This window comes from Neomonachus schauinslandi, chromosome 11 (assembly GCF_002201575.2).
Source record: "Neomonachus schauinslandi chromosome 11, ASM220157v2, whole genome shotgun sequence".
In the NCBI taxonomy this organism is placed as follows: domain Eukaryota; kingdom Metazoa; phylum Chordata; class Mammalia; order Carnivora; family Phocidae; genus Neomonachus; species Neomonachus schauinslandi.
In genome coordinates this window covers 90,717,531-90,741,493 of record NC_058413.1, presented here as the reverse complement: position 1 = coordinate 90,741,493, position 23,963 = coordinate 90,717,531, and the positions used below count along the sequence as shown (strand labels likewise).

The following is a 23,963-nucleotide window of genomic DNA, read 5'->3' as shown; positions in this document are numbered from 1 at the left end:
TTTTGTATCATTTTGATTTAGGAATGGTTTCATAGGAACGCTCTGCTTTTTGGTAGCAGGAGAACCCTTACTTCCTTTTATTTCATAACCTTAGGAATGACAAGACTCCATGGGTTGATCGGAATGGACACACAGAAACATGCACACAAACCCAGGCCCTTCCCCAATCATGCACCTACTTAGTCCCCTAGTGTCAGGTTGTGAGAAGCACCATTCCAACCACTGCCATCAGATGTCTTAAACTCGAGCTGCTGCCCATCGCCTGCCCTGACACCTGCTCCCCAGGACCTTTGCCCCCATCCAGTTCCTGGAGAGTTTCTTCCGCACAGCAGGTGGCTGCCCACCAGCCAGCCACTCTCTGAAGTTAGAGGGCGAAGCTGGAAGGGGAGACTCGCTCCTTGCCCAGCCACCCGCATCCCAGCCTCAGGACAGCTTTGCTCTGCTCCCCACGCCCTGCGTGGGTTGGCTCCTGTTGCTAAGAGAACCTGACCATTTGCATTTCCTGCTGTTTTTATTTTAGATTAGCAGCCGCACTGCTGCAGGAACACAGGGTATTTTAAGAAAGACAGAAAAGGGAATGGTGAGGGGAGCACCTAGCATGGGACCTCCTTCCCAAAGGCCTCCCAGGCACTCAGACCAAGGGGGACCCATCCCGGACCCCGGCCCCACCCAGGCCTGTTGTTTCCTCGCCCCTGAACAGCACCATTCCCCAGTCCTGGCATCTTCATGAGCATCGACCTGCAAGCCACACAGGAACAGAACCACGGTCTTCTTCCAGAAAAAGATTGAGGCTTGTACTCAACCTAACACACACAGAGCACCAGTTTCCCCGTTTTCAAACAAACAAATAAAAACACTTCTAGATTCCCATAGGGATCTCCAACTCTGTCAAAACACTTCATCTCCAAAGATGGCTCGTATTTCCTCCTTTCCCTTGCCCCTCTCTCTAGGCCTGCCTTAAAGATGGAGGCTTGGCTTGTCCTTCAAGGCCTCCCAGAAATCAGTGTTACCAATCTCTTTTAGGGTTCCTGACCCCAAGTCCAATGGTGGGGGTTGGGGAGAGGTCCCACACACACTACACAAGCAATTCTCAGAGAACCTGCTGGTGTCCAAGAATTCAATTCTGACACTAACTACCCAGAGATAACATCAGGTGATCCTGTGGTTAAGGGTTCAGTCCTACAGGACTGCCCCTCATGCCCCATGTCAGATGCCCGTCACAAGACCCGGCCTGTCACCTTTGCTTCTGACCAACCAGCTACAGATTGGAGGCTCCAACGGCCTCCTCCTTAGATTTGATGAATTTGCCAGAGCAGCTCACAGAACTCCTGGAAACACTTACATCTACCAGAGTATTAAAGGATGTGATAAAGGATGCATATCAGCAGCCAAATTCAGAGATGCATAGAGTGAGGTCCTGAACAAAGGAACTCTGTCCTCATGGAGCTTGGGGCCCTACTCTATTGCACGTGGAAGCATTCTGGTTTCCCAAGCATGGAAGCTCCCCTAAAAAGAACCCAAACACTGTCCTCTTGGGTTTTTATGGATGCTTCATTACATAGTCATGATTGACTAAGTATTGCCTATTGGCTGATTCCAACTCCAGCCCCTCTCCACTCTCAGAGGTTGGAGGAGGGAGACTGAAAGTTCCAACCCTTTAATCACAAGGTTGGTCCTCCTGGCAACCAGCCCCCACCCTTGGGTGGGGTCCAAAAGTCACCTGCATTAATAACAAGATACCCAGTTCACCTTCATGGCTCTGAAATGTTTTCAGAAACTGTGGATACAGACCAAATATATCTGATAAATACATTTCAGTCATCTGAATGATGAATAGATATGTATCTTATCTTATATCTATATCTTATCTTATCTTATATCTATATCTTACCTTATAAATCATTATATTGAACCTTCCCAGACCCATTTGTTCAATTAATCTCTCCCTCCCGGTTCTAAAAATACCTGCATCTTCTCACCATTACTTTTGTTTCAGATCAGGAATCTATTCTTCTGTCTCACCCACTAGACTATTGAACACCCAGAAGCCAGTATTTTTGCAATTTGTTTAATCCCCTTCTTACTGCTAGAATATTTGCTCACAATAGACGCTCGTTAACACTTTTAAAATTTGTTCATCCCCATCAAACAGTTATTGAGCCCTACCAAGACTTGCACACCATAAGTAATCATGAAACATTCTCTATCACTTAGGAGCTCTTGGCCCAGTGGAGGAAGACAAGTAAACAATTTTAAACAATGTGATGAATGTTGTAATAAAGATAGGTCCAGAATTGCAAGAAGTTTCCTGAGGCAGGGGTGAGGGTGGGGTGGCATATGAACAAGAGGAATCAGGAACGGTTTCATGGAGTTAACTCTTGAAAAGGCATTAATGTCCACCATGGGCTGACAACTTCAATCAGGAAGAGCGTGTACAAAGGTTCAAAGACCTAAAATAAATAAATAAATAAATAAATAAATAAATAAATAAATAAATAAATAAATAAATAAAGGATTGAATTGAATATACAACCCAGGTGCTCAACAAGTGGAATCTCTCACTGGCCCAGTTCACCTCTCTAACACCCACATCCCAGACCCACCCCCATTGGTGTCTTTCCTCAAGAAGTAACAACGACTTCCTTCTCCTCAGCCACCTATTCCAGGCTGTGGGGAACAAAGTGTTGCCAGAAAGAAGATAATTATGAGAGACCAAACAAAGCTGTTCCTAGACACAATACCACAAAGCCTCCTGTGGAGCCACATTCCTCAGTGGAACCACATTCCTCAGTGGAACAAGAACCTGGTTAGTTAGCTTCCTTTCAAATAGCCACCCTTATCAGAGGCTAACCCTGCCAATCTCACGTGGGAGGACCAGCCTCTGAAGACCAACTGTCAACTGAGGAGTTGTTCGGACTGATGGGACGGCTGATGGGACTCCATCCGAACAAAGGAGGCACCTGGATTTTCGGTCTCTTTCTATAAGCATCTTTGTCTGAGCAGTGGGCATGGAACCCTTTGCCAGATGGCAACATCTCTTCCCCCAAATCCGAGATTCTTGACCTTTAGCGAGACAGAGACTGCAGCAGAAATTTCTAGGTGTCTGCCATTCTCTCCTTTTTCTTATTAACAGAAACACTGATTTTATATGGAGCTGCAACACGGTCAGTTGAAAGACCGTATTTCCCAGCCTCTCTTCCAGGTGGGTGTGGACAGTAGGATGGAGGTGAATTTCTGGGATAGCTTACTAATGGGAGACAGAAGACTGGAGTGGATCTTTTCTCCTCCCCTCTGCCCACCCCACCTTTCTCCTGCTCCCTGTCCAGAAGACAGATGCTCGGCTAAGGCTCTAGCAGCCATCTTGGGCTATGAGGTGACCTCAAAGGTGGGTACCACATGCTGAGGATGACACCATAGAACATCACACCAGCTCTGATGGAAATTCACTACTGTCCCCAGAAAGCTGTTTATGCGTGCACACATAGTTTTGCAAACAATTTTCAGGGTTTTGTGAGCCCTATAACCAATGCATGGACCCCAGGTTAGAAGAACCTTGCTTTAGACATCTGGGGAGAGCCAGCTCTAAGACAATTGCTTAGATCATCACTGTTAAAGTTGGGGGAGCGTTGTGACCACGTCCGCTGTAACCTGCAAGCCCTCTACTTCCCTCTCCAATTCCAGCACCAATACCTTGGCTGCCTCATTCCTCTTACTGGTTCTAAAGCAGACCCACCCATCTCTCCTCACCTCCTCTCCTTCCCCCTTCCCCACCTATTCTCCCCGGGCTGCCAATCCCACTCCAAAGTCACTGTATACCAGGAAGGGAATTAGCATTTGTGTTGGGACAAAAAGTGACACTGCTCAGCTCTCCCTGTCATGCTGCTCTTAATTAATATTTAACCTCTGAGACTGTGTAGCAGGCGGAAGTGGCTGACGGGAGAACTCAGCCAGAGCCGGCTCTTCTTTTCACCACTGCCTCCCTGACTCCCAGCCTCACTCCCAGCAACTCAGGGCCCAGAGGGTCCAACGAGGAGTGACGGGAAGTAACAAGGAGTGGCGGTGGACACCCCGGGGAGTCCCTCGATGGTACTTTATGGATTTGCTCTCTCAGATCTCCCGTCCAAACAGCCCTTCTGCAACCAAATGGGAGCAACTGGAACTCAGAACCGCTTGCCAGCACCCAGAGCTAGACCCAGGCCTGGCCAGCCCGGAAGGGTGAAGAGACAGGCAAGGGGGAAAGAAAAGCAATGCAAATGTGCCCCTCAACAGATTATATTTAATGCACTATTTTTAGTTGCCTTCAATCCCTCGGGGCTGTCAGGGCGGTTGCAGCCCCACTCCCCCGGGGAGAGGAAATGACAGGCATTATTACCAGCCCAGAACACTGGTGCAGTGCGCGGTGGGGGGGGGGGGGGGGGGAGGTGCTGCCTTGCCAGCTCCAAAATTTGGGAACTTAACTTCCCAAATTGAGGGAAATTGAGGACACCAAGAGAGATCAGGCTACACACAGAAGGGCCCACAGGACCCCCTCCTCCATCTCCAGCCAGCCTGCCAGACCATCCCCAAATACGCGTCCACTGGGCCCGGACCAGGAGTGTGGGAGTCTCCTCAGTCCTCAAGTGTCTCAAAAACTAGGTTATACAACATCCCTCACTGCCAAGTTCTTCCTTGTCTCTAATCTTAGCCCTGCCTTCGGTCTAAGCCCATTTCCCCTTGCTCTGCATGCAGAGGCAAAGGAGGACAGCTGGGTGCCAGCCCCCAGCCAGGGAGCCCTTCTTTGTCTTGAAGAAAATGATTCAGTTTCCTCTCGGCCTTCTCTTCTCCAACCTGAGTCATCTCCAGCTCCTTTAACCTTTCCACACACGTCATGTTTTTTCGCTGATCTCCTAGTCACTCTTCTAACCCTGCTCTGGTTATATCTCCAGCTTCCTCCTTGGAACCTGATCAGACACTGGACTTTCGCCAGGGAGCACCTGAAGGTCAACTTGAGTAGAAGAACTTAGTACAGACTGTCTCTGAGAGGTTGTCTGCTTGTCCTCGTTACCGTGCCTCTCCGTAAGACCAAACTCTGCTTACAGATTTCATCCTCTCCTTCTGGAACCTCCCTCACCCTCCTCTGCACCCAGCTAAGTGCAAAGCTTTTAAGAAGCAGCACATACATTTTCACTGGGTTTTAGGTTTAAATGAGATGCACATATAACATTTTTTTGGCCGTGTAGTTATCATTTGCTTTGTAAATCATCCAGTGGCATCTAAGTGGTAGCTTTTATCGTTGTTGTGTGTGCCAGACCCCTGGAGAATGCTTGTTTTTTTAACTGTAGCAACGCAAACCATAGCACTGTCTTATAGTCATTCAACCCATAAACACTAATCGAGTTCCTGCTGTGTTTCAGGCACCATGCTAGATCCTGAGACGTCAAAATGAAAGGCCAAATTCTGGTTCCACAGGCATTCACAGCCTAGTGAGGAAGATGAGACATGAACAAGTACCAAGGAGTGGGGCAGCCACTGACCAAGCCATCACACATCCTCCAGCTATAGAGAAGGAGGGACTGACCACAACTCTTTACTCTCTATGATTATGCCTTGTTGAGCATTGGTATGCCATGCTTATGACTGCCAGCATCCCGGCCAAAGGTCGGCTGAGTTTGTATTGTCCAGGAGTATCGGTCAGCAACGTGAGCACATACCCAAGAAGGGCTGTGCAGAACCCCTCCACAAGATTTGGTATATGGATACTGAGGAAGAGATGGTCTCTTTTTCTTTTGTAGTTTGGGGCCTGTCTGCAGCCTTCTCACCAATCTGAGGGTAAATCTAACACTGAGAGACTCTGAGGGAAGCATGGTTGAAAAATGGAAAGGAAAACAGAAACCTACAATATGATTCTAAGCCCCTGGGTCCAGCCATGCCAACCCAGTCAAGCAGCCCACTGAATCCTTGTTTTTGTTTCAGCTAGGAACTCCAGAGGAAGCAGAAGCCTGAAAAGAGCCCACAGTACCAAGATGGCATCAGGTTCCAAGGAGGAAGCTGGAGATATAACCAGAGTAGGGTTAGAAGAGTGACTAGGAGATCAGCGAGAAAACATGACGTGTGTGGAAAGGTTAAAGGAGCTGGAGATAACTCAGGTTGGAGAAGAGAAGGCCGGTGAGGGTGCTGAGGGGTAGAAGATCGTTGCCCAGTGTGCAGACTTAGGGTAATTTTTCCTAATGTCTCCATGACTCTAATAGATAGAGGAGAAACTCATCTAGGGAGGAGAGGTGGTCAGGTGATGGAATAGCTTTGGAGTTAAGCGGACTCCAGTGGAATCGCAGCTCTGCTGCCTACCAGCTATGTGACCTTGTTCAAGTTGCTTAACCTCTCTGTTTCCCGACATGTTCCTTGTCTATAAAACACAGATAGTAGTAATCGCTTCCCTGGACTATTGCGAGCATTGCCTGACTTCATGTACTGAATTGGGCATATATTACTCAGTCAGCCTGGTCAGGAACAACTTCCTTTCTTTTGTGGAAATGCTCTTCCCCACTCTAACCAAATGGTTCTGGAGGGCACTGCCAATCATAGAATGCAGCTGGCCACACAGTTGTGCGACAGGCTGGGTCAACTAGAGTTCTTCATCCTCCGAGCCACAGGGATTGGTGTGGGGCTGGGCATGCAGCCCGAGTCTGGTTTATCAGAGACCTCTCCTAGGAATTTTGAAATTATTATTAATGAAATCGGGATTGAAGAATGATATTTCCTCTTTAGTTTCAAGACTCTGATGGTTTAAGCTCAGAGCTGCCTGCAGCCATAGTTCCAGTAGAATGAGGATGGCAGCGTTATGCAGAGTGAAGCAAAGACAAGAAATTAAAAGGGAAGAGGAGAATCTTATTAATATTTTATACCCCTGGATTTGGTTGTCCCTGAAGCTCTACCTGTGTCTGTGCAGGGAACTGATGCCTATCCTAATGTAAATTGGGTTTCTATCCCTTACAACCAAGAGAGTCTTGATCAATACAACACGTGATGCCCTTAGTATAAAAGAGATGGCACATAATAAATGCTCAAAATAAATATTTGGCACAGAAAATGCTCCAGGAAAATGGTTTGAGACCTTCCAGGCTTATGACATATTTACTTTAATTTAAGACAAATTCAGAAGTTCTTGCATACATGTACTGGTTTACAATAATAATAATAAGTGCCCTCCCAGTGTCCCAAAGGTTTCTGCTTATAGGTGCAAAGCATTCCCTTGTCGTGGTTAAAAGTAATACCCATTTTAAAGGAGACACGCCTTCATTAGCCGAAGAACTGGTAGAGAATCCTTGTCCTAGGGATATCTAATTAACCCTTCAGAATACCAGCTCGACTAGACAGGCCACTCCATGTGGACTACACGTACTGTCTGCAGGAATGATGGAGGAGAGAAGTGTGCTCTGAAAGAGCTATGAAGGCTGTACAAAAAGAGATTCTGGATGAATACCTGCTCTGCCTTGAATCTGTCTCTTTCCAGTGCTAACCTTGGAATGTTTTATTTTTACTGAAAGAGGTGGGAGCTTGCTTCACTGTATGGTCTGATATGGTTAAGCCCAATTCCCTTGAATAAATTCATATGTTAATGACTTCTCCCTACCAAACTAAACCAGTGGCCTGTTGGGTGGACAAAGACCAGCCTGTTGCTGTTATTTATGAGGAATCAAGGGTCTACCACCTATAACTTTTTTATATAATTTTTTAAAAACCAATACAGATCAGCCTTCTGACTAGAGATAAAATGCCTAAACCCATCCAGTCCTCATCTATCTCTGGGTTCTTGTCTCTGTCTTAAAGGAATTTTCCTTAATTGTCAGTAATTCTAATTATAGCAAACCCACACACCAGTCATGGGACAACTGAGAGGTTGATGTGGTAGCAATGCTGAGAGGCCAGGGACAAAGGCTTTGAGCGTGACTACAGGAACTATAAATGGTCACTTAGAATCCTACAATGGTTCCTTTAATTAAGCAGAGCCAATCTAGGGCAACCAATTAGGAAGTCAAGCTGCACGAGATCACATACACTTGCGCCTGAATTACTAGCTATTTTAACTTAGAATTTTCAGGTCTGTCATCAAAGAATCCCTGGAAATAACCTGCGCATGCAGTCTTCATCTTGTCAACGACAGGTGCCCTGATCTGCCCTTGAACCTCTCTTGTATTATGATGTCATATTAGGGATTCATTTGTGTAAATCTTATAGAACGTTTGAATGATAATGGCTTAAATATAAAGGACGTTTTTTTCCTCGTGATTTCAGTATGTGACTTGCTGTATGGTCGAAAGATAGCGGATGCCGCTCTAGACTTCAGGTCTGTATTTAAGGCAGAAAGAAGGGGGCTGGTGGTGCCAGCAGCATCTGCCTCCTCCTCTCGGGAAAGCAAAAGCTTTTCCAGAAGATTTCTCAGCAGAAATTTGCTTGTATCTCATTGGCCATATCTGTGTCTTGTGACCAGCCCTAGCTGTCATCAAAGCTGAAGTAGAAACAGGCTTAGACTGATTATGGCATAATGTCAGGTCCGGACCCATGACTGCTCCCAACAAAACTGCAGTTCTGTTAGCAAGCAAGAAGGGGAAATGCGTAGATATTGGCTAGGAAACCAACAGCGTCTGCCATGATGGTTTTAGTAAGATCTATACACATCCTCACATAGTATCCCAAATGTGGAACTTTCCTACTGTTATGATCTGACATATGTTTAGCAAATCATAACATAGCATAGCTCCATGACGCTGTTCCCAGTAGAAAAAAAAGCGCTCTCTCTTTTTTAAGGACCAGGCTTTATACTCTTTTGCTTCCGAAGAATATCTACGCCATAGGACTGTGTCTACGGTATAGACTTCGACTCTGTCTTCTAGGTATATGTGAACACTGAACACCTGTAGAAAGACTACTTAAAGACCTTAGGGCTTCAGGGTCAAAGGGACAGAATGGTTTTACCTGGCATGCCTTCTAGCTAAGCAGCAGGAACATTTCCACTAACAACCCAGTCCCAAAACAGCTCATGTTCCAGCACTCCCCACTCACCCCACTCCAACTCACAATCCCACGGCAGGCAAAGCAAAAATAACAAAAGTATACCAACCCCATTTAACTACCAGTGCTTACCTCGTTAAACTTAAATGCTCCGCCCAAATTACAGAATAACAAAAGCCTGTAGTTAATAATCCTTTACTTCCATCTGGCCAAAAAGGAAAAAAAAAAAAATTCAAGCAAAACAACATCACTGTCCAAGGTTAGAGGCCGGGTTAAGCTAGGTAGAACTCCTCTCATTTTTACATTAGGAAAGACATTTGAACCAATGACCAGATTCCTGTGTCATCTAATTTCAGGGGTGTGTGACATGTCTTTCATGTTGGGTGATGCCTTTGAGGAAGCTTTCTCTTGCAGATGGCTTGCCAACCAGGCCTTACAATGGCTGAATTCTAGTATCTGTTCCCCCATATCTTGGCCCTATCAGATGACAGTCTGCTAGGGAAATTCTGTCAATATCTCCTTCCTTTGGAAGTTTAAGGATAAGAGACCTCTCCATACCAACACTTACTATTCTCACAGAAGCTTATATGGAAATTCAGTAGAGATGGTCTTTGGCAACACCATCTCCAGCCATGTGGCTGAACTGCATTGGCTTAAGGAAAGTGAAAGTTGGTAGGCCCTTAATTCCTTATAAATGGGAGTGGCTGGCTGGTCTTCACCTACCCATCAGACCACTGGATTGGCCTGGGAGGCAGAAAACATTAACATATAGACTTATTCAAGAGAATTGGGATCAACTATGGTCAGACCGCTCAATGAAAGAAACTTCCCCTTTAAAAAAAAAAATAATAAAACTCTCTAAGTTTTGGGCGCCTGGGTGGCTCAGTTGGTTAAGCGACTGCCTTCGGCTCAGGTCATGATCCTGGAGTCCCGGGATCGAGTCCCGCATCGGGCTCCCTGCTCGGCGGGGAGTCTGCTTCTCCCTCTGACCTTCCCCCCTCTCATGTGCTCTCTCTCTCTTTTACTCTCTCAAATAAATGAATAAATAAAATCTTAAAAAAAAAAAACTCTCTAAGTTTATTGTTGGGAAGAGAATCTCTCGATGGAACAGGGAAGCAAGACCACAAAGCTGGACTCTCATCCGTTGAGAGACACCTTCCTCGTAAGATGCCCCATGAATGACTGCTGCCACCAAGTTGGCTGTTCTACCTTGGGCTCCCCCACCTGAGACTGCATATATAACTCTTCCTAAAATGTCCCCTTTCATGGTTCAAAGTTGAAATGCTTAACCAAGATAAAGGAAAGAAATAATAAAACAGAAATAGAAATATTAGACTCAATAAACTGGTTTACAGGCATGGCTCCTTCCCTTCCCTCCTTAGGCCCTTCTCATGCTCCATCACCCATGCTGCTCCTATAAAAGGGCCACCTCAGCATGGACTTCCAAGGAACACATGGGTCTATGTCTCAGCTCCTCAGAATGGAAGGCCTAAGACTGAATCTCAGAGAGATAGAGTTGCCTCCCTATTTAAGGCCCACCTACGGAGTGCTTGCTGAAGACATATCTGGCCTCTAACAAATTAGATCACGCCTGATCACAGATATATGCACTTTTTTATTTACTCCTTGTTTCCTCCTTTTTTAAAAAAAAAATCTTATTTATTCATTTGAGAGAGAGAGAGAGCATGAGCAGGGGGAGGGGCCGAGGGAGAGGAAGAAGTAGGCTCCCTGCCGAGAAGGGAGCCTGACGCAGGGCTGGATCCCAGGACCCTGGGATCATGACCTGAGCCAAAGGCAGATGTCCAAGCAACTGAGCCACCCAGGCGCCCCCCCCGCACCTTGTTTCCTTGTGACAGTATTATTCATTCACCCCCTTATTCATTCAATCATTCAAACAATATTTACCGAGTATCCGCTATGTCCCAGACACTGTGCTAAGGCTACAGTGGTAAAGAAAACCGCTCTAATCTCTTTCTTTATGGAGCTTCCAGGCTAATGAACATATACTTTAAAAATATGTATTAAAGAGTCTGTATGTTTCAAGGACACATACTTAAATGTTTATGAATGAAATGGTAATGGGGGAATCATAAGGAATAGGGTTATATGAGTTTGGTGATGTGCTGGGAATTACTGAACGTGGGTAATGGGTACAGTGGGGTTCATTATATATTACTTAACTTTCGCAAGAGTTTAAAGTTCCTAAAATAAGACAAAAGGTTAAAAAAAAAAAGTACATTGCTAGATGCCAAATAAATGAGAGCCATGGCCAATGGATCCAGATCAAAACCAACACTCCAAGTTTAGACAGTGTGAACATGAAGAAGTGTAAGGCTGGGGTGCTGGCCCCATACACACGCTCAAAGAGATGCTCATTCTGAATGATTGTAAGAGGGTCTCCATCTCCGGGATGAGAGTTATTCTTTCTGCCCTGAGGTAGACAGTGACAAGAAGAATGGCCTGAACCTCACTTAACACATATTGCTGGTAGAATCAAGAATGCCTTTTATCTGAAGATCTGGCTGAACCACAAAAGAAAGGGTCTGTGAAGGGACTAAAGAATCAAGTAAGAAAAAAAAAAAAAAGAATCAGGTAAGAATTGTACCTCATGTAAGTCTTTTTATAAAAACTAATTCAAACAGACATTTGTCTGGACCCAAATTGACGTGGTTATTAGGTTGGTGCTGGAGTTTGTCATTAAAATATTATCAGGATGGTTGTTCCCTTGTCATAAAAATGGTTGTGTTGGTCCAGTGTTTACAGATGGCCTGTGTAGGCCCAGAAGGTACACACACTGCTTAGCCACCACTAGCTATGATTCATAAGGAAAGGTGGGGAAGCAAACCGAGGAAAGGGAAGTGGAGTGAAACAAAACAAGTAGACATTCGGGGCAACTGAGGAACAAGGAGTAAACGAAATCCAGGACTTTGAACTACACAGGCCCAGAGAACAAGGGGGTGGAGGTGAAGGAAGCAACCTCCTGCCACATCAGGAGGAGCAAGGGGTCGCTGTGTGTTAAAGCACCAAGGACCAGCATGGCTGCGAGCAAGCACGAGTACACATTTGCTGTGTACCTACAGGTCCTGGAGGGTTTCGAGATGTCGCCATAGGTAAAATCAGGATGCTGAGCTTCAGACATAAAACCTTGTTGGGGGGAGAGGGTTTTGGGGGGGCGCCTGGGTGGCTCAGTCAGTTAAGCTTCCAACTCTTGATCTCAGCTCAGGTCTTGATCTCAGAGTCATGAGTTCGAGCCGTCTTCGGCTCCACATTGGGCGTGGATCCTACTAAAAACAAAACAAAACCTTGTGAGGAGCGGAGGAGATTGGGATTGCTGTCCTCAGGGCCTTTCTGGAATGGGGTCGCATAAGCACAGAGACGCTAAATGCAGTGCACGGCTCACAACATTTGCTCCTGCCTAAGATGTCCTTCTGCCCGTCTCTAGCCCCCTCATCCAAGAAGCCTTCCTGGATCATCCCAATTCTCAATCATTTCTCCCACACCTCAACTCCCATAATGCTTACTCTGCATCACTCATTTGGCAACTATCATTTATTACTTAAATATATCTCATATATATATACACATAGATATATATACACATCTATAACTATACATATATCTACATATATGTGCACACATATACATATGTACTTTTATCATCAGACTGTTAGATCCAAGAGAGAAGAAACTATGTCTGTTTTGCTAACCACTATAATCTATCCCATGAAGCCCAGTGCAAGTGCTGGGTTGTTGTACAGAGCACCTTAGAGGTGAAAACACAGAATTCAAAGTTAGAACTCCTGCATTTTAGCTCTGGTTCTGTAATTCACCAGAGGGCTAATTCTAGACAAGTCATTTAACCTCTCTAGGCCTTACTTTATCCTCAGAAAAAGAGGTTAAAAATATTAATACCTCCCCACACAATTCTCATGAGCACCAAATTAAATCATGAATTCGGTAGCACTTTGGAAAACACTATTCCAATGTAGAATAATGCTATTATTCTGCTCTGAGTTTTGATCTAGATTTTTCCCTTGAATGACGATATAGCCTTGGGTAAGTTCTTCAACCCTTTTGCTTCTTCATCTGTAAATAGGAAACATAAGGCCGACGTCACAGGATTGCTGTAAGAATGAAATGGAACCACATAGATGATGTGGTTAGCACAACACACAGCACCTAGTAGTCACTCAGGAGTGCTGGTTCCTTCCGCTGTCTTTCCAAGTATATTAAACCTTCTCTATTGCATCCCTGGTCGCATCCTGCACACAACAGAAGTTCAAGAAGTATTTCCTCTTCTGGATAATGCTGCTAATGATAAGGATACTGCTGATGATTGCTACCAACTATGGGTGAAGAGCACTCAGTGGTCAGTTAATGCCCAGCAAACCCGATTTGAATGCACCCCTTGAGCCATGTGCTTTCTTCCCCTCTCCTTTAGGACGTGTGGGGTGAGGGTGGGAGGAGGCCTCCAGTCTGGCAGAGGCCCCTTTAAAAATGTACCCGGGCTCCTCCTCTGCCAACCAAGTTGCTAAAAATACTACTACAGCAAAAGCTGAAATATTTGCAGAGAAAACTGAATTTCCTGCTACCCCAACCCCCTCCATTCAAATGGGTGAAATCCTGACCTAAGAAGCCCCCAGATCAGCTCCACCAGAGGCATCGGCCTCCTACTTTCCACCCTCATCTTATCATGGAGTCCGTCTGTGGGCTTGAGCTGTGATGTTATGTTCAGAAAGTGCCCACTCCAAGGAAAGGAAGCCACAAGTATTGGCAAATAGCTTGCCATGTGCCTTGGCTTTTCTCTCTGCTTACGAGGACCAACTCTCTCCAAATCCCCCACCATCTGTCCCCAGATGGATCCATATTGGACCCCAAAAGCTTCCCACTAATCCATCTCTTATATTTTCTTTTGTCTAAAATCTCTTCCTCTGCTGGCCCTGGCTTCGACTTTGTGCCCCTCCCCTGCCATGGTCCCTGCCCGATGCAGCCCACGGCCCCCACATGTCCTGGCTCCCTCTCTAACCTGGCCCTCCGGAGTTCATCTCATTTCCAGGCTGCCAGTCCCTCTCCTTCAATAGCGGGGGGGGGGGGGCCTCAGAGTTTATGAAATTCGAAGAGGCACGGAGGACAGCTACAGAGCTCAAGTCCAGCTAGTTAATAAGTGACCCTCCAAAAGATGACCTTGGCACCCAAGTCCTCGTGGGGAGTGTCATCTGGCACGACTCTGCCAAGCTCCTGAGCTTTGCAGAGTGAGGCAGCCTGCTCCCCAAAGCCGCCAGACCCAGGCATTCCACACAGCTCCTGTCCCTTCTCCTTGCTCATCTGTTTGAGCAGGGGCTTGGAGTTCCACCCAGCCCATCTTGCTGTTGAACCCCGGCCACCTAGTCCAAAAGAGGAAGCCCTCACCATGGAAGCACGTACCCCTGATGCGTGATGGCGAAAGGGTGCACTGCCGTGCATGTCTTTGGATGTCAGTGGGTGGCCACGGGCCCACAGTATGTGTCTTGTGGACGTGTTTCTGTGCCTCTGGGTCCATGTGTGTGTCATTTAAATGAGGCTGTGCGTGTCGCTGCTCCTTCCTCTGGATCATCTGAGTTTGTGTCTGTCTTCTGATTCCCATCTCTGCCTTCCTCTCTGTCTACCTTTTCCTTACCTCGGAGACTGCCCATCCCCCATGGCAAGCTCAGTGGCCAGTTCTGCGTGGGCGCCTCAAGTGGGCTGTTGCTGAAATGCTTGTGTTGCGGATGGAACTGACAGTTGCCTTTTCTGCTCTTCCATGGGCCCGCCAGTGTTCTGAGACACCCTCACCCCACACAAGGGCATCTTTTAGGAAGAGGGAAGGGCTGTGCTGCCTGTGTGGGAGTTTAGGGGGGCATGTTGTAAAGCTACCCCCCCCCACTTCAGCTCTGACCAGCAGGAAGAAGGGCCCAGAGGCAGCGCAGCCTGCAGAGGGATGTTGCCTAGCAACTTGGGGGACTTTACTGCAAACTCGCTAAATCCCGAATTCCTCAGCTCTAATTTGGGAAGAGAAAAGCAGAGTCCAGGCCTGATACCCATTCTGTCCCCAATTTCCTCCTTCCCTTTCTCCTCTGGATCCTAGATTTGAAGTCCAACCGGAACTGGCCTAAGCGAAGGCCCAGATGTGCCCATCATTTAGGCAAGGGGCTGAGTTCCCAGGACATCCTGCCATTTGGCAGAGGTGGGGGGATAGAGGATGTGCCAGAGACAGATTGGGGAACAGATTTTCAGTTACAAGGGTGGGTGGGTCCCAAACATGCTGGGAGAGACACCCCTATACCCCAAGCCCTGGAATCCCGGCCAGCATCCAGCTCAGTTTGGGGGGGCCAAGCTGCCTAACCCAGTTCCCATCATGAGTGACCACAAGAATTTCCCTCCCACTCATTTTCCCTTTGGCCAGCAAAGCCTGTAGCCCATTCAGGTAGGAAGGAAGCCTGCAGCAGCCCTGCTAGGACTGGCCAGTGGCTGTGGATTCCCTGCAGTGCTGTTCCAGGATCCCCTGTCCCAAGCAGAGCCACAGGGCCTTTTCCCCTCCTTGCTCTGCTTCAGTCAACCTGCCTGAGCAGCCTTCCCTCCTCTGGGACCTTAGCTGAAAAAGACTTTCTGTTTTCTTCGGAGGTGGCCTACTCTATCCACTTAACATGCCACACTGCCTGCTCTCCTACCCGGACAGGCTGCTCCACGATGTTCCTCCCGTATCTCCCTTCTCCAGCCTCTCACAAAGCCCACATCCTTCCTCCACCGTGGACCCCAAAAGACAACATTTTTTAAATTTCCCAATACTAGGGTTTCGGGTATTTTTCTTCTTCCCAGGGGCAGGGTGAGAGTGGCCAGTTTTTGTTTTATTCTGAAGCAATGGATCAAGAGGTTAGGGAGGGGCGCCTGGGTGGCTCAGCAGGTTCAGCAAGGGACTCTTGGTTTTGGCTCAGATCATGAACTCAGGGTGGTGGGATCAGCCCCACATGGGCCTCCACCCCCCTTAGCAAGGAGTAGGTTTGTCCCTCTCCCTCTGCTCCTCCCCACCCTTGCTCTCTCTCTCTCTCTCTCTCTCTCTCTCTCTCTCTCGCTCGCTCTCGCTCTCTCTCGCTCTCTCCCCCCTCTCTCTATCTCTAAAATAAATTAATTTTTAAAAAAGAGGTTAGGGAGATTCTGGACTGGGGAGTGGGAGGGAAGGGTATTTCTCCCAAGCTAGTATCTATGCATAAATACATACATTAGATAGATGATAGATGATAGATAGATAGGTAACGGGGACCTCGCCGGTAGGGTGATTACCCACCTATGCAGGCCGGGCACCGTCTGCATTGATCTGCACAGCGTGTGTACAAGGTCTGTGTAGTTATTTTTCCGGGTGGTGTCTGTAGAGTCTGCACGCAGCCGTGCGCGTTTCGGCGAGCCGGGGCAGTGCCCCATATACACATGTGGGGCTTGTGAGCTTTCGTGTTTATGTGTGCTCACCCTCAGGTTTTGTACTGACAGCTTTCTTGGTTCCGTAGCAGAGTGATGATGGGACTTTTTTAAACGCACGTCTTAGGGGGCTTTTCTTTGAGGACTGGCGGGGGTGAGGGGAGGAGGAGTTAGAGGCAGCCATATTTGGGACTCTAGCTAAGTTGTGGAAGTGTGGGGAGGTGGGTGAGGGGTACGTGGTTTTCCACATACGGGTGGGAGGGGTGTTGTGCCCAGATGTGAGTGTGTTTGTGCCCGGGATGTCGGGGGCCTCCCTCTGCCTGCGGCGGCATACATCTGCCTGGCAGTCTGCCGCCTCAGCAAACAAGGGGGTTGAATTTGGGAGGATGGGGTGTGTAGGAGGAATGGATGGAAGTGTGTAGGCGGAGGGGTTGGGGCAGGAGGGGGAGCGAGGCAGAGGGAACAGGGAGGGGGCGTGGTCCTCCCTGTAAAATCCCCGCCCGCCCTGCCGGAGCCTTCTCCTGATTGGCTTCTCGACCGAAGGGCTCAGGTTACATTCGCGAGCAGAGCGGAGCGCGGGAGAGAGGACCCGAGAGCGGAGCGGCTGCTTCGGCGCTGGTCAGCGGGCACCCCAAGGCCCCAGAGTCCCCACCCAGCACCACACAGACCCCACCCCCGCCCTGCGCCAGCCTGTGCCCCAGCCAAGGACCCCCAACACCAGCATGGACTGCTGCACCGTAAGTTAGAGGGCCGGGGGGGACGGGCACTCAGCTTGATCTGGGGCAAGGGGCTCCCAAGAACCCCCTGGAGGGAGAGTAAGGGATGGAAGTGCATTTGAGGGTACAGAAGACCCAGGAGCAATAAGGGGTGCCTGCGGAGACGTGGGTGGTGGGTGGTGGAAGGTACCCGCCTGACTTGGAAGCCCTAGGAAAAATGCTCCCCAACTCGCGGGGGCGTCTGGACGCCCATCCGCCAGGCAGTCCAGGTTGGACCGGGGACTCTGCAGGGCTCTGCAGCAGCGAAGCTGCAGGTTAGACGAGAAGAGGAACTTCCCCCGGAGAGACGCTGTAAACTGTAGCGAAGCTGCGGCGACTCCTTTCGGTCTCCTTTCCCCTGGCTTTCGCCCTCACTCCATTCCCCATCCCACTGCCACCGCCGTAGGTGGGCAGACAGGATGATCTCCGTGACCCTCGTGTACAGCGCGGGGGGCTGGGGGGTGGACAGTCAGTTCATATTGGTTAGCTCAGGAATGATGATGGGCAGCAGAGAGCCTAGTCAGTGTGGTTCTGGGGAGGGGTTGGCCCGTCCCCCAACGCCATCTAGCCCCGGAGGGGGCTGGGTGAAGTGACCGCGAGGGAGCCCTGCTGGCGAGGCAAGGAAGTGTCTGCAATTTGTCAGCGCCCACACGGAGACCTGGAGGCTGCGAGTGCCTGATGCCCAAGTAGATTGCTGCTAAGGTGACTTGGGTGCGAAAGCGACTGGCACAGGACCTGGCTCCTAGCACCCCAGAGGAGTACAGTGATCATACATATATGGAATGTGTTTATTTATTTTCTATTTTTAATTATTTATTTTTAGCCCCTACATATGGAGAAAGACTACTCCAAAGTCCTTGCATTCTCTGTCATTCAGTCAACCCAGCTAATGATACAAGAGGTTATGACTTTGCCTGCTCCCCACCCTCCACCCTATGGCTTACAAAAGAAAAGAAAAAAAAAAAAAGTGAGGTTTGGAAGGAAAGAATAGCCCAGTTTATAAGAGATGAGACTTCCCTATGTCTGGGTACCAAGAGGCAGAAAGAACTTAGGGGTAAATCATTGTAGTTGTTATTATGATTTTGATTCATTAACATCACTAATATTGGTCAATTTGTGATTGCTTACCATATTAACTTTATATTTAATCATCACAACAACCCTGTGAGGCCCTGTCCCAGATCTGCAGGGCTAAAGGACTAAGCAAGAGACAGCACCATTGTAAGAATGTGCGGGGGGGTTGGGGGGGGTAAGAAAATAAAGAAGAGGTGACAGGCAGAGGGCTGGAACAGGGCTGGGACTGAGCATCTTCCTACCCCATCCCCATTCTGTGGAGGTGGACTGAGAGCTGGAAGGGAGCTGGGACATGTAGAGAACAGAGTGCATCTGGGGTCTAGAGGCCCTCTTTTTTTTTTTTTTCTTTTTTTTAAGTAAGCTCTACGCCCAAACCCCTCTACATCAACCCCTCTCGCCTGAGCCAGCCAGGCACCCCAAGGCAGGGCCCTCTGTATCTTTCATTCTGGGGCTCTCCTTGCTGACCATCTGACCTGGTGCTGGGAAACACTTAGTCCTGCCTTATTTCCTTCTTGCCCCTTGGTAAGGAAGCTTGAGAAGAAAACAGAGCTTTTTTTTTTTTTTTTTTAAGAGGCAGAGCTGCTGATTCAAATGTACCAGTTGCTGATTTACATAGTCACATAGATATGACTTCCCTCCATTCACTTAATATGAAAAGGCAAGGAGACATTTTTTTGGATTCCACTCATTTCTTTTGCTTAGTCTGGTTGACTTGGTCTAGCTGAACTCATAGAAATAATTACCTGCCCTGAGGCTTCCGAATCCCATCACAATTTGTTAGCTCTGTGGCCTTGGGTAAATTGCAACATGTCTCTGAGGCTGTTTTTTGACCTCTGAAGTGGGGATTAAGTGAGGTGATGTGTGCAAAGCACAGGGCCTGGCATATAGTAAGCAATAGGTAGGGATAATTCTTTTTTTTTTTTTTAAGATTTATTTATTTATTTATTTGAGAGAGAGCACAAGAATGCGGTGAGGGGCAGATGGAGAAGCAGACTCCCCACTGAGCAGGGAGCCCTGTGCGGGGCTCAATCCTGGGACTCCAGGATCATGACCTGAGCCGAAGGCAGAGGCTTAAACCAACTGAGCCACCCAGGCGCCCTAGCGGGGATAATTCTTAAGGCTTTTAGGATTGGGGACCTAAAGAATTTATCCATCTAGGCCAAGTTCCAGTTGCGGCCCGAAGAAACTGAGACCCCTGGAGGTGAAGTGATACGCCTGCTTGGGACCAGAAACCATGATTCCTGTTTTACCCTCTAGTGCACATTTCCACCGCTGGTTCATATGGAGCTCTCAGGCTTTAGAAGGCACCAGCCCAGAACCATGACCCTTCCTGGATTCCTTTTATTCTCTCTCCGGTTCTGCCTGTGGACAGGCCACCTAGCTGCTCTGCCCTGAGAATTCAGCTGGAGGGAGAGGGAGCTGATTTGGGGGAGGAGTAGTGTGTTGGATGGCTCTGCCAGTTGTTCTGGGTTTCCATTCTGGATCCGGTTGAGGTGGGTAGAGACAGCAGCTTGGTCGTAGCACAGTTGGGGGAAGATACCCCTTCTTCCATAGTTGCTGGCCAAGGGTAGGTGGGTCAGGAATGGGTTAGTTGGTTGGTTGGTTGGTTGGTTTTAAATCGTTGTCCTCTGTTGAGGAGAACCTCTGTTCCCTAAGGATATCCCAAGAGAGGCATGAGCTCTGGGAATCAAGGAACACAAGAGTTGTTTCTGATTACAGGTGGAGAATAAGAGGTCAGAGAGGGAGTGCTAGACCTGCAGAAGACAAAAAGAGTGCCAATCCCCTCCACAACCACACAGGCTTCTTAATAACTCCCTGTAACTGCATTTAAATCAATTGTGGGCATCTTGAGCACAAATTGCAGAACACTGAAGCCCAGGAAATGAAAACAGCATTGCGAAGATGATGAGGGGAAGCCATTTTTTTTTTAAGATTTTATTTATTTATTTGAGAGAGAGAGAATGAGAGACAGAGAGCATGAGAGGGAAGAGGGTCAAAGGGAGAAGCAGACCCCTTGCTGAGCAGAGAGGCCGATACGGGACTCGATCCCGGGACTCCAGGATCATGACCTGAGCCGAAGGCAGTCGTTTAACCAACTGAACCACCCAGGCGCCCCAGAGGGGAAGCCATTTTTAAAGCAGAAGTCCTTGGGGTGGGGGGTGGAGGGGGGAGGAGAGAATTCCTAGAAGCCACAGGGTCAGATCAAAAGAGAAATGCCTTTTTAACTCCATAGTAACCATATGCATCCCAACCCACATTAATGCTATGCATAATATTAAGCAACAAAGGGGCTCAGGCACTGAGGCCCTCTCCATTCCAGAGCCTTACTTCTAAAATCAATACCATCTATTCCCTAACCTTTGCCTGTCTCAGCTAGGGCAGGCTGTGGGAGACAGAAACCTGAGGCCCCGGGGGTGGATGTGATTATTATAGGCTGAACCATATGAAATTGGGGTTGTTTTATTTTTTGGCCTATAAAAACAACTATTTCACATCAACTTATTAATTAAAAGAATCATCGTAAGAGCTACCATTTATTGAGCAACTAGATTGTGCGAGAAACTGGATGTATATCATGCTGTTTATTCTTCCTCGCAACCCATAGAGGTAGATACGATGATCCTGATTTCAGATGAAGGAGCTGAGACAAGAAAGCATTAGGTAACAAGAGGTAGAGCTTGGTTCATTTTCTTGACTGCCTTTGCTTATCCTACGGAATAGGGGTTGAAAATATACTCTGGACTCTGACATACAAGGGTCTGAATCTTAGGTCCATTAGTAACTATCTGTACAACCTCATGTAAGATTTATAAACACTTACATCATCAGTTTTATTAGAGGTAAACTAGGATGACAATAAAAGGTGCGTCATAGCTTTGCCAGGACTAAATAAAATAATGTCTGTAAAACACTGTGTTACTGTGCCAGGAACAAGAGAAGTACTTAATGGGTAGCTATTGTCATAACGCCTTTCTTCTGGAGCACACAAGGCCAAGGGCTTCTTGCTCCTCATCTTTCCTTTGTCTTTTTTGGAGTGAAGCCTTTTCTCTGTAGCTTCTTCCAGACCACCTCGTCTCTGCTGTGTTTGAGTACCTCCTGGGGAGCACTGGAAAAGGAAGAATCAATGGCAAAGCAGTCTCTGGGCCTCTAGCCCTAGGTGGAGGGAGGCTGACTCACCAGGGGTTAGCCCCACCTTCACCCTAATTCCAGCTTTGAGCCCTGATGTAATTTTACTTAGGGAAGGGACTGGCCTGATTCTTCTACACCCTGTCCCAGGGAATCCTGGACTCAGAAGGGGCCCTTCTGATCTGGAGGCACCCTCTGAGGACAGGGGGGAGGGGCAGCCACATCCAGGAGTCCCTGCTGCTGTCTACTTTGCTCCTCCCAGCCCACCCTCCATCAGCTCTGCCGCTGGTGATGGACCCTTCGCTCACCTCACTCAGGGCTCTCTGGCTGTCTTGTACCCCATCCCACCGTGCACGACTCTTTCCTGAGTTGGAAACACAGCTGTGTCCACCTGACCATGACCCTAACTTTTTGCTTGCCGCTCTCCAGGAGGGACACACACACACACACACACACACACACACACACACACACACACGCCAGTGCGCGCGGCCCTTGCTCAGCCCTTCCCCACGCCCATAGCTCCCCTCTCTGCGCTTCCCACTCGCGCGTCGGTTCCCCCCAAGGCTCTACTCCTACCCTACCCTGTCGGGGTCTCATCCCAGTCATCCCACGAGTACCCCCTGCCCCGCCCCCAGGAGAGCGCGTGCTCCAAGCCGGACGACGACATCCTAGACATCCCGCTGGACGATCCTGGCGCCAACGCAGCGGCGGCCAAAATCCAGGCGAGTTTCCGGGGCCACATGGCGCGGAAGAAGATAAAGAGTGGAGAGCGCGGCCGGAAGGGCCCGGGCCACGGGGGAACGGGCGGAGCTGGGGGCGCCCGGGGAGGCGCGGGCGGCGGCCCCAGCGGAGACTAGGCCAGGTGAGGCGGGCGGGGCGCGGCGGGCGACAGGTTCCCCCTTCCCAAACCCGGGACCTGCCGAGAGCGTCCCCGCTCCCCCTCCGAAGGAGCCCGGAGACTGCGGGCGGGCTGCGGGGTGGAGAGGGAGCTAAGGGTCGGGGGCTCCCAGGCGAGACCTGGGGTGGGTGGCTGGGAGGAGGCTGAGGGTGCTGCGGGTTCCGAGAGCTCACCTGTTCCTCTCTCTCCTCCCTCCTTCTGCCCCGCCCTGGACCGAAGAACTGAGCATTTTCAAAGGTAATGAATTAAGACTCGGAAGCGGGTGGGAGGCCTGAGGGGGAGAAAAGGACCAAATCCCCCACCCTTCCCTCTGCCCGCCGTCACCCCCTCCAGCCTACGGGTTTTCATCTGGACGCCTGAGGCTGCGACAGGGACACACCTGGACCAACACAGAAACGCAGCCACCCCCATTTGGCTGCACAAACCCGGCCTGAGGCTGTAAACACTGTGGCGCACACACGCACTGCCCACGGGCTTATTTCAGCTCAGTGACTCGGGTGGGGGGTTCTGGGTGACTGAGGTCCCCTGGCGCTCCCCGCCCTGGTGTCCTGGTTCAGGAAGGGGGAAGGAAAGGGGAGAGGAAGTACCCGGGAGGGCAGGTGCTCAGACCTTCTCTGTCCTCAGTTGCCAAGGAGAGATGGATGCCGCGTCCCCTTCGCAGTGACGAGACTTCCCTGCAGTGTTTGTGATCCTCTCCTTCCCACCAGCCTGCCAGCTTCAGGAGCCCTCCCTGCGTCCCCAGAGACTCCCTCTCCCAGGCAGGCTCCGTCGAGGAGTCGCTAAGTCCGTGCCCTTTTAGTTAGTCCTCCAGTCTAATATGGTCCCCATTCGCCCTTCCTTCCCACCCTAGCCCCAAACCCCGCGCTCTCACATCTTCCTTCTTTTGCTTCTCGCCCACCTCTGCGCGCACCCCGCATGCAGCTCTGCCTCCGCAGCCTCCGTGCACTTCCCTGCGCGCACTGCGGAGGGCGCCCTAAGCGTCGCCCAAGTACACTAACTTAAAAAAAAAAAAAGTCCTTTCGTTCTGTGCGCAGATAAAGGGGGCGCTCTGCGTCTCTGTGCTGTTCGCGCCCCAGCCTAGCCCCAGAACTTTGGCTCTGGGGTGAGGAGAGAGGGAAAGAGGGTTTTTATGGTGTTGGATACCTCCTGCTCTGATCGTAAGGGAAGTACCTATTTCGCACCCCAACCCCACGCCTGCCTGTAAGCTTCCCCTCTCCCCGGCGCACCCCGAGAGCCACCTCTCCAGCTCTCATCTTGTTTATGCAAACGCCGAGCTCCTGGGAGGCTCGGTAGGAGGAGCCTGCCGCGGCCCCGCCCCCACCCTGTTAGCCCCGCCCCCCGCCGGGCTCCTGGGGCTGTGGCCCGAAGGATTTTTATCTCCGTGTGTGCATGTGACCGTGCTGGGTTGGAATGTGAACAATAAAGAGGAATGTCCAAGTATTCAGAGGGTGCCGGAGGGGAGGGAGTTTGGGTGCACAGGGCCATCGCCTGAACCATCGCCTGAAGCTTGAGCAAATTTCACTTGACCAAACCCAAAAGTGGAGGTGAGGAGGGGAAAAAATGGGAAGAGGACCTTGTTAAAACCTACTCTCTTGGAGCCAACCAAACTTCCCACCTACAGCATCTCATTTAGGACTCCAAGCCCATTCCTTCGCGTCCTGGTAATACTCTTTGTGCCGCCTAGAGGAATT

The 23,963-nt window shown here is 49.2% G+C and overlaps 1 protein-coding gene across 1 annotated transcript; it reads left to right on the top strand.

The window, feature by feature from the left end:
- Positions 1–16,966: 16,966 nt before the first annotated feature.
- Positions 16,967–23,712, top strand: NRGN (neurogranin). Its single transcript, XM_021696295.2, has 4 exons — positions 16,967–17,153; positions 22,010–22,236; positions 22,492–22,509; positions 22,897–23,712. Exons 1-2 carry the CDS (start codon positions 17,139–17,141, stop codon positions 22,229–22,231), a joined length of 237 nt encoding a protein of 78 aa, XP_021551970.1. The 5' UTR covers positions 16,967–17,138; the 3' UTR covers positions 22,232–22,236; positions 22,492–22,509; positions 22,897–23,712.
- The last annotated feature ends 251 nt before the right edge of the window (positions 23,713–23,963 follow it).